General features: G+C 33.8%; 1 protein-coding gene across 1 annotated transcript; it reads right to left on the reverse strand.

Annotated features, from left to right (window-relative positions):
- Positions 1 to 3,667: 3,667 nt before the first annotated feature.
- Positions 3,668 to 5,889, reverse strand: LOC106304858 (probable pectate lyase 6). The gene is made up of 4 exons (XM_013741245.1): positions 5,598 to 5,889; positions 4,624 to 5,305; positions 4,132 to 4,374; positions 3,668 to 4,050 (listed from the first exon to the last, which is right to left on the reverse strand). The coding sequence occupies exons 1-4, from the start codon at positions 5,804 to 5,806 to the stop codon at positions 3,811 to 3,813; spliced, it is 1,374 nt and encodes a 457-aa protein (XP_013596699.1). The 5' UTR covers positions 5,807 to 5,889; the 3' UTR covers positions 3,668 to 3,810.
- Between the last annotated feature and the right edge of the window lie 5,861 nt (positions 5,890 to 11,750).

Here is an 11,750-nt window from a genome sequence, read left to right on the forward strand (position 1 = left end):
ATTCTACTATCTCGGCAGCATAATCTTTAAGGCGTGCAAACTGTTGATCATGTTCACTCTTAATCCACTTCAAAGCTTTATTCCTACCAGCTTGACACTGAGGCCTAGACACACTAATAGACCAATTTGCCATGATCAATTCCTCGATCTTCATAGGCATATAGTATGCCGGCTCTTCACGGATCTTGTTCACAAACAACCTAGCTATCACAGGGACCTTCACCATCTCACACTCTCCATTAACCTCACATGTGTGGTTATCTACAAACAACCTAACTCTCCAAATTTTATCCTTCGGAAGGATCGAAGCATAAATTTTCCAGCCACAAGCTTCATCATTCTCACCAAGACCAGCACATTCGAAACCAAGCTTATCCTTATCATACCTGTATTGTCTGATATTGCAGCGAGTCCTAAGAGCATAATCGAGGACTCTGTCTTTGAAAGCCACACCATTGAAGAATGTCTGGTCTCGGTACAAATGCCCATCACCACGGCGTATATGCGTCCTCATTCTCTGTGGGGCTTCAGGATCTTCTTCTTCCTCATTATCTTCATCACTCTCAGGCAAGACGTCATGCTGAATTGGCGGCTCACTCACGAAATTTCGCAACACAATTCGTCGAGTTCAAACTCTTCTCGCTCAACTTCTTCATCATCAATTTCGAACTCTCCTTCGCCGATTATAGGTACTACAGACATGGTAAACACGAATTCAATCGATTTCCTGTTGTTTTCTCTCAGGAATTCTATCCCACTCTCTCTATTTCACGTTCTAGGGTTCTTGGGTTTTTGATTTGGGGATTTTTTGGGTTTAGATAGATTAGGATGTTTAAGTCGGGTTAAAATAATTAAGTTCGGTTAAGTCGAGATTCGGTATGAGTAACCCGTCTTAACCAAACTAATAAACCAACTCAACATGGTTTTATGTGGATTTGAATGTTTAATTTTTGTCGGGTGGGGAAAGAGATATTTAACTTTGATATGGTGGGTATATAGATATTTAACTTTCGTTTGGTGGGGAAATGAAACGAGGCAATAGTTTGATGGAGAAATAGTGCGACACCATAGTTCCGGTGGAGAAATAGATCGCCAGCCCGATTAAAGTAGGGCTGGGTTCGTGAGTCAACCCGTCCCGCATGACCCGCCAACCCGCGGATCGACTCTATTTTTTAAACTCAAAATTCCGACCCGCATAACCCGCGAAAGAAAAATCGTAAACCCGCACCCACGCCGTTAAGATTGCGGGTAACCCGCGGGGCCCGCATATAATATTAAATTTAATAAATAATTATTTTTATTATCAATTAATTACTTTTTATAATAAAAATTATACATTTATAATTTAAATTATATAATTTTCATTAATTTATATATTTTTTTACATATTTTTATTTTTATTTTTATTTATTTTAAAAAAAATTAGAAAAAAATAATATTTTCTTTTTATTTTGCGGGTCGGCGGGTACCCGCGACTCAAATTTGGTTGACCCGCACCCGCCCCGCTAAAAATCGACTCAACCAGCACCCGTACCCGCACCCGCATGCTGAAATTTGTAAATCGATCGATCCGCACCCGTCCCGCGGCGGATCAAACGGGGCGGAACCCGCGGGTAATGACCCAAATTCCCAGCACTAGATTAAAGCAACACCAAAAGAAGATTATTCAAATTATAGGAAACTCTGCCACTAACGGTGTGTTGATGACATCAGAGAGAGAGAGTATAAACGAAACCAGGGGTCTAGAGGATTAAAGCGTTTAGCCTTGCGTGACTTTTAAAATTAAAACCAAGGTTTAAAGTAATTTTTGGGTAAAGGAAAAAGAATCAGATTGACAAAAATAAACCAGCATAGTCGAATCAAACTAGTTTTTGTTATATAACCTATGATCATCATCTACATAGCTTACAAGTAGTACATCAACTTCAAGTCGATAAAGTTGTCTCTTTTCAATACTACAAACAGTTCCCTTTAACCTATGGAAAGATCGGATCTAAAGAGATTTAGATTTTAAAAAAAAAATCCATGAGAGAGATCTTACCTACCGTTGAGCTAAAAAGGTAAAAAGATCGGAACTTTAAGCGACGAGGATAACCACCGTTGAAGCGTGGAGAGTCTCCGATCGGTGATCTTCGAATTCACCGTGCGGTTGAGAAATGATGTGGAGCTTCGTATAACGCACGCTGTGGAGATCTTCTAGAAGGCTTTCGATCTAATCAACACATGACAGTTAACCGAATTTAACCGTTACTCATTAAATAACCGATTTAAACCAGTCATTAACCAACAATATCTTCTTGTGTCCGATCCTTTGGTGCTCGCTTTTGCATCTCTAGCGGTTGATATAATATATATTTGACCTACTACGAGAGCTAGGCGAAGGTAGAAGAACCTTTACTCACGTTCTGTCTACTTGTAGTTACTATGGTAATGTCAAAAAAAGGACTTCAATTTTTTTAGTTTAATTCAAGAAGAATATATGGATTAACCCTAGTTCAGAGCACATTGGCTGTATGATTGATCTTTTGTATCGCTTTGGGAGATTAAGAGAAGCCAAGGCTGTCATAAGTCAACCATCCTCAGTTTACTCTTTTTTTTTTGCTCGGTGCATGTAGGCAACACATAGATCCAGTGCTTGGAGAGGAAGTGGCAATGAAGCTAGTAGAGTTCCAGCTCCATTTGTGATCTTGTCCAGCATATATGCTGCATTGGAGTGTGTTATGTGTGGTTACTGATGAAGAAGGTAAATGGCTTCTAGAAGGTGAGGTGCAAGTGGAGCTTATCTACATACTAAGGATCGATGACGTGGAGGATCACAGTGCAAGTGAGAGGTTAACGGATTAGCGAGTGGGAGTGACGGAGCCGTCTTTGCCTTTTCTATTTAAGTCGTTTGTTGCTTTGAGAATAAGATCATCTAGGGATTAGATCAAAAGAGTGAAAGGGGGAGAGGAGAGACTCCATTAATAATTCTCTCAAGGTTCTTGAGTACTTGTAAACAGTTTATCTTCAATATAATCGTTATCTAGCTTTGTATTTGCTTTGTTCTCTGTTTGGGAATACATTTCACATAACAGAGTGATGGCAAAATGTAGAAAGTCTCAGGCATGTAACAGATGAGAAGCAACTGGTAAAACTTGCAGCTGGTGCTTGCTTATTCTCATGCGGTATATATGGAAGATGCAGTGTTAAACTTGACTAAGCATGTGGATACCGTTTTAAAAGCTATTTCTGTGGGTGCTTCTTCTATCAGTTGTTTCTGCCTCTTGTATCAGGCCTTGGATATGTATGGTCTTTAAGGGATTTCAATTATATACAAATATGGCATTAAATATTAACTAGTTCCAAGAGTAGTTCTCTTTTTTTTTTTTTTTATGGTAGTATTAATAAATTTCAGATCTATATATGGAACAGGTGGGTTTAGCTCATGAGGATCTTGCTAATACTGGAGATGGTTTTGAGGCAATGCATATATAGCATGTTTTGTGGTATGGTGTCTTGACGTGTTCAGGGTTTGGAAAAAAAAGCGATAAGATAGAGCTTATAATGAAGACTGATTCAAATGGTACCAAATCAAGATTTGATGATATAATAGATGTAGTCTAGGGTACCGAGATTTGGAGTGTGATTATTATGTATTGATGTTTAAACTAATGTCCTTGTGGGGGCAAGAAAAAAAAGAAGAAGCCTAATGATTAACCGTACTGCATTATGCACAATTTGTTACAAATCACCATCCACAACAAATACAATTCTTTGTTACCATAACAACACGGAAACACACACGTACGGACCACAAATGAAGTCTTATTATCAGCAGGACTTTCCTGGTCTGCAATCAAGCGTACCAGCATCTTTGGTGAGACTTCTTACCTTTGTTCCTGGCTGAGGACGGATTGTAAACTCTTTAGGGATTGGATTTTTCGGTGCAGCGCTCCATGCATTTGACTTTCCTGATTGCACAAAGTAAGCTCCATTCAAAAAGTAATCTCTCTCTGATTGCCAGTTCCATGACTTCCACTCTGTATAAGGTGTATACTCTCTCTTTGTAACCTGCGCTTTGTTTTTTAAAAAAGCTGCGTCTCAAATTTTTATGCAGTGATGATTAGAGAATAATGTAGTTGTTTTTGTTACCTGCTTGCAAGTTTCTTTATGAGGAGCGATGAAACGGTTGCCTTGACTTATAATGGTAGGGTTCTTGTTCCCACCAATAGCATACATTTCCCAGTGAGTGTAGTCATTGTTCACTACATGGACCATACCGTATCTCACCCTTGGCATTCTTTGATTCAATCTCTTACCAAAATGGTTAAACGCAACCGTTATCTGCATTTTCTTGTCGATCACATCCCCGTCTTTACCCCCAAACAACAGCACCTGCACATCCCAAACGCCAAACATGGTAAGGAGAGACATTTAAAAATATATACATTACGTTGTTTAATTTTTATAATAAGTGAATTAAATCTAAGAGTAAAAACTATAAATTTTATTTAATATTGCATTAAAAAAAATCTAAAAGGACACCTATAATAAAACAAATTTTTAAATCTAAAACGAAATTCTTTTTTTAATGAAAAGTTGTTTATGTTTCCCATGTGTTGGTTCGGTTTTATGCTACTTTACCTCGTTATGGTCGGTTAAATGGGAGTTGGAGATAGTAATGGCGGTCGATCCCATGATGGCATCGATCATACCATCAGAACAGTTTCTCATGGAGACATGATCGATCCATATGTTTGTAGCTCCAAAGATATTGATCCCATCACCATCACTAATTGTTCTAAGCCCAAAATGTTCTTCGGAGTCTCTAATCAACCCACCGAATCCTCTTTTAATAAACTTCATATGAATATTGTGTATGATCACATTCTTCACGAACTGTAACGTGAATCCTGCACCTCCGGTTATGTAAACACTCACTCCTCGACCGTCGATGGTTTTATCGTTTGTTATCATCAACTCTTGTTGTAGTTTTATGACCATGGTTCTAGCAAATATGATCCAAAGTGGTCTGTCGCGAGTCACGGCGTGTCTTAGAGTTCCTGGTTTGGGGCTTAACAGATCGTCGTCCGATGCGTCTGTGACAACGTAGATGGGTCCGTTTTTGCCTCCGGTTGTTTTCAGACCAAACCCTAGGACGCAGTCCGTTAGCTTCTTCCTGTTCTTCGCCCAGTTTTTGTCTCCTCTCCAGCATCTGTCAATCGCGTTAAGGGATCTGAACCTTCCGCCACGTGTTTTCTGACCGGCTTTAACTTGTCCGAGCTCTCTCCTTGGTCCGTTGTCAGCACCAGTCGTCTCCATTGCTCTGAGCAAGAAAAAACAAACAGAAAAATTGCTGTCAGGTTTGTTTAAAACGTTTGAGTAACCAAATGGTCTACACCAACACAACCGGATGAACATTCGTCTTGTCTCCTAAATTTTCACGTGGGTACTAAAATGTTAAAAAAAAAAAAAATCCTTTTTAATATCCTAAATCTCATATTCGGCGTTACACGGTGTGGTGGCTCATCTAAGGCTTTAAGTTCACGCATTTTGTCTTAGATTACGAAGTTAGGTTGAAAAGGATAAATTAAAGAGGCTTGTTTTTGAGAACGTACAATGCTGCATGGTAGTTAAAGTGGTTCGTGACGTTCAACGGGTTGGGTTCATAAGATTCCATTGTTTGTCTCAACGCGTTGGCTTGACGCTGGGTCCAATAATCATCGAAGACGGCGATGTGAGCTTGAACCGATGGAGCTACGATGGCTATAGACAATGAGACGAAGACGATAACGTAGCTCCCAAGGTTCAAATAAGCAAACGCCATTTGAAATCGACGATGAGATTATTAGATTTTGATTATTCTGGTGAAGGATAACCCTTGAAGCTTGGGTCGTCCAAAAAGTTTTCTGGTCGGCCCAGGGTTAGTATTAGATGATTGGATTCATGGTTTGCTTAAATAACAAGGAACTTTGAAGAGAGAGAAGATGAAATGCATTAGTGGAGGATTAACGATTAACAGAGTAATTATTAGGTAACCATTGATTTTTACAACTCTCTGTTTGTTTTCCTGCAAAAACCAATTATAGTTTAGCTGGTTTGTATTGTTTTTTCCTTTGTTAAATCCTTCTTTTGTGGAATACATATTCAGTTATCTTTGTCTTTCAAACCTGATATTAATTGTAAATGTGTTCTTTACAATCAATTTTGTCAAATTTATTATAAAATCAGTTCAATAAATAGTATATTTTCATACAACTTATATGGAATACATGAAAAGATAATTAATATATATATATATATATTTTGAAAATGTCAAAAATATTAAAATACGGTCAAGCTGTTAGAAATCTATATTATGATAGAAGAGTTTTTGATCTCTCCTAAGTCTATCCACGTCGCCATTATGTAGGTTCCACTCGGAAAATAAATTAAAATAATTCAAAAAATTGTTACCTGTTATAAGATAAACTTTGAAATGATCCTCCACTCCTTTACCAACTCAAGCACTATGATCATCTACTCATCAAGCACTATGATCACCCACTCATTTACCAAATCAAGCACCATCTTTGATATTTTATGTATTGTTGCTCACTATAAATACCATCACTCATCTCACTCTTTTGTACACAATTACATCTTCTTCTTCTTCCTTATAATAAACTATTTCTCTCATATTAAGTGTTATTTGCTTCCTACGGGTATTGAATTCTACTCTTATTTAAATTTCCCGATACTATAAATTATAAGTTATTTCATAACAAAACCCATATTCTCTCAACAGTCCAAACAAAGTATTTCGAGTGCAACTACATCTTTCTCCACGTCTGTTTTTTTTTTTTTTTTAACTAATCTCCAGTTTTATTATGTCACTAGATTTTGATCCGCACTTTCAAAACGCGGAACTAAATTTTGTTGACAAAATTATTAACTCATATATTTATTCACTAATATGTTTGTATAACCTGTCTTAGAATTGATAGAAATTTTTTATAAGAATTTGGATAGATATTCTTAAAGTTTTTAGTTTTTTGTTAAGTTTCCGGAATATTTTAGAAACTATATACATTTTTGTCAACATTTTAGAAACTATATTCAAATTGTAATTAAACATCTAAAGAATATTAAATTTCCAATCAAAAAGGAAAAAGATAAGTAATCAATCAATTAGGTAGTAGAAAGCTCTGAGCTCAAAAAAAAAGATTATGGGCTTTATATAAATTTAATTTAATAAATAATTTTTTGCAATTTTTCTTCCTTGTCTTATTTAAATTAATAAGAATCATCTTTCCAATTTATTTAAATTGTATGTTTTGATTAAAATATAAGAAAATTATCATCGTTTAGAAGAATACATAATAATTACCATAGTTACATAAGTGTTATACAAAGTAAACTCATAAAGTTAAGTACAAAAAAAAAAAAAAGTAAACTCATAAAGTATGATGATAAATGAAAATGTAACTATATTATGTATCATCAATTTTATAAAAGAGCCAATTTACATCCACTTTTTCTTAGCTCAAAGACATTAAACGAAGTATGTTAGCAGACTCGCAATCTTTTATAACATCATTGACTAATCCCACGATATGAACATATATGACTGCGCAAAAAATATTTTTCTAAGTAATATATAAGTATAAAAGTAAGATGGATTAGACTTCTATGTATTAGAGTATTATTTAGGTGACAATATGGGATCAAAATATAAGAGCAAGGTGGATTAGATTTCTAATCGTAATATCAATTTTTTAAATGTAGTGCAATTGGTTTTTCGGTGATTAAACGTGTCACATAGGTAGATTATAATTATAAATTAGAACTATAATAACTCACAAAAAAAAATATGGAAAATATTAATTATCATAAATATAGAGAATATTCTGTTGTTTAATTTAAATAAATAATATTTATATTAAAATTAGATGCCAGTGGCATACCATTGTAAATATGATGAAAAGCAAAAGCATAGATTTTGTTTTAATAGTATAGATTCACCAAAAAGATTCTCTCTGTCATATACATTAACTTGTTAATACTGGGGGTGATTGGTAGTTGTTTTAGGTGCTGTCTACATTCCTATTTATTTCTAAAGCACCAAATTCAGAGCAATCAAGCTTTAAATTTTTTTTTGAAACCACAACTGTAGAAATAAACTATAGCTGTACAAGTGCTCTGCAGAGCCAAATATCCAAAGCAATTTTTTAATGCTTTCATAAAATTCTACAGCAATAAAATTTAAAACCACAGCAAAAAATCTGTAGATTTTTTTCTACAGCAAAAATTTGAGAAATTCTTGGGGTCACCCCCTATGGTGAACCTTTAAATTCATCAACCAATAGTGTTTGGGTATTTGATATTTGATATCTTTTATAAAAGGAAACAAAATTGAATTTCCAAATAACATTATATTTTTAAATAAAACAATAAAATACATAAAAATAGTTACAAAAAATAAATAAATAAATATTGTTAAACAGTTAATAAAATACTAAATCCTATACCCTAAATCCTAAACTCCAAACCCTAAATTATAAACCTTAAATCTTGGATAAATCGTAAACCATTGGAAAATTTTAAATCCTAAATCATACATTAAAAACTAATTCTTAATAACCCTAAACCCTAATCACTAAACCCTTGGATAAACCCTGAACCCTTGGATAAATCATAAACTCTAAATCAAAAATATTTAAAATTAAACCCAAGAGTTTATGATTTATCCAAGGGTTCAGAGTTTACCCAAGGGTTTAGGGTTTAGTGATTAGGATTTAGGGTTTAGTGTTATTAAAATTTAGTTTTTAATGTATGATTTAGGGTTTAAGATTTTCCAACGGTTTAGAGTTTATCCAAAGTTTAAGGTTTAACGTTTAGGGTTTAGGATTTAGGGTATAAGATTTAGTATTTTGCTGAAGACTTAACAATATTAATTAATTTATTTTTTGTAACTATTTTTATGTATTTTATTATTTTATTTTAAAAATATAATCTAATTTGGATATTCAATTTTATTTCCTTTTTTAAAAGATATCAAATATTAAATACTCAAACACTATTGGATGGTAACGGTGAACCCAAGAATTTTTCCAAAAAATTTTAAAGCTACCGCCGTTACCAATCGGACCCACTATATATGCTAATACTATATATGCTTCTGTGCAATAACTTGTTTCTATATTTACACTATCCAAAAATGACACAAAAACAACATCCAAAAAGGAAACTATTAATATTATTCGAAATAGACCATCATCGAAACCAAAACGAATCTGAAAAAGTGGAAATCAACTTCAATTTCTATTAAAAATTCTTCAAAACTTGCAAAACCTCCTATTTGGAACCATAATAAACTCTGAATCTGACAACATCATGAACCTTCTTACCGAACAAGATTCAATTTCGATTTCTATGGTTTCTAAACAAACCAAAAACCTGAAAATCAAATTCAGATGACAAAGGTAAACTCAGAGATTCAATAGAAGGAACTTACCTGCGACACCAACCTATGCCAATATAGATGCAGAATAAACACTGAAATTTCTCAACACCCCATTAAGCATAAAGCTTCGAGATTCAGAATCAACACATCTATAGATCAAGTGGGCATCGCAAAAATCTAGATCAATGAACCAATGAATATCTTTAACCTATGGAGATTACAAATACAAGATCTATAGCTAAGAAACACCTTAGATCCTGAAATTTCAAGAACATAGCCATTAGTCCTCAAGCTTCAAAACTAATTAAAAGATTGGAAAAGAAGAATAAATCCCAATTACAAGATATTTGATGAGTGTGTCAGATCTGAAAGTTGTAGACTTTTTTTCTTTCACGTCGGACTCGGATTCACTTGATACAAGGCGGGATCCGATCCCTGCTCACAAGCCAACCATGAAAAGCCACGTGGCAGTGTCAGCCAATCAGTTCCCGACCTGCACCAAGCGAATCAGAGGCCGCCGTAACATATTTGGTCGGTCATCCTACTCCTCCTCGGACCTTCTCTTCTCTCTCTCTCAATTGAAAAGACAGAAAGAAGAAAGAGAGATAGAGAACAGTTACCATATCTGGCAAAAATATCGTGGATAGGTTAGCCTCCATTGATGTGTATTTAATGCGAATGACAGACCATTCATGTATAGACGCATGTCTTCTTGGAAAAGTCTTCTCCTTTCGCACCAGTCGTGTTTCCCGAGATTTTAACTAGAATTGGTTTGAGAAAAGAAAAGTAAGTACTATTATTACGCGAACTCTCACGTTACTCACGTGGAACGGTTGTTTTTTTTTTTTTGCTGAAACCTGTGGAACGGTTGTTTGAACTATGTTTTGGTTTATTTAGGTTTGTAATCTTGTTTTGTATTATCCTATTATGTTAAGTTAAAAAATAATCCAGTAAAAATGTTAATCGTGACAAAAGGAATTACTTCGGGTTGCTTCCACAAGAAAAATAACTTCTGATAAAAATTTCGTTTCCAAGCATTATTCTCAACGTAGTCTTATTCGGTAATCATGCCAAACCTTATAGCATCTTTGAGTTATTACTTCATTTTTTACTCTAAAAAAGTGCACCACCCAAATTGAGTTAAGTTTTACTCCAATATATTATTCCATTTTTACTTCAAAAATAATATTCTAAAATGATTATATTTTATTTTATCAACAATTGTAAATAATACCTTATACTTATACAATTTTACGAATTAACCCCAACTATTTTATGTTTACAAAAATTACTTGAAATATAAATTATTTAAATTAAATATTTATTATTAAGAACTACAATAAATCATTAAAAAGACAATATATATGTTGGTTCAATAATGATCATTAGAACATTTTTCTCACAAATGATCAACTAATGCATTTTGTAATGAAAGATGAGCTTCTTTGTGTATGATATTCCTAAATCGAGCAAGAAAATTTTATTAATTTTGAAATTGTAAATAATAGCTTATTAATTATTTATGTTTGTTTTTAAAAAAAAATATTTTATTCACATTTATATAAAATTATTAAATAATCCTTTTGTGAAATATCCTATTTTATTTCATATTATTATATTATTTTTAAATATTATTTAAATAAAAAATAAAAACATTAAAGATTCAAAGGACCATTTTATAAATAAAAATATTCAACTCCAAAATGGAGTAATATGTAAGATTATTCCATAAATGGAGTAACCCTAGCCATTATTTTATTTTGGAGTTGAAAATGGAGTAGAGTTAAAAAAAGATTTTATTGCAAAATGATATTTGGATTAGAAAATAGAGTAGGATTGGAGATGTTCTTAGGACTGGGCTCTGGTCTAGGCCAAAACATCGTTAAGTCTAGCGTTTTCTAAGTCTAAGATCAAACAAGCAATAAAAGGAGAATATGCTCAACAAATAGGGTGTCCACGTAGGATTATTAATCCCAGCCAATGATAGAGCTTCATCTCTCCACATCATCACCGCACATCATCAAGTCTATCCACGTCATCAAGTGGGTCCCAGCAATAAATAAAAACTTGCAACGATCAATTTGAAACGATGAAGACAATGTATTATCAGTCAATTATTTCACCACTAATTGCTACTTTTAATGCCAGGAGAAAAGAAAGACCGAAAGAGAAAATAAAACGTTTAAGATACACAGAACAAATAAAAAACAAAATAAATCGAAAGACACATAATTTACTGCTACTATTACTCCTTTTCAGAGGCAAAAATCCTTGATTTTCGTAGTTATCTCAGTCTATCTCTTTTTTTTTTTTTTGAGAAAATCTC

The sequence above is a fragment of the Brassica oleracea genome, chromosome C7, assembly GCF_000695525.1.
Source record: "Brassica oleracea var. oleracea cultivar TO1000 chromosome C7, BOL, whole genome shotgun sequence".
Taxonomy (NCBI): Eukaryota; Viridiplantae; Streptophyta; class Magnoliopsida; order Brassicales; family Brassicaceae; genus Brassica; species Brassica oleracea.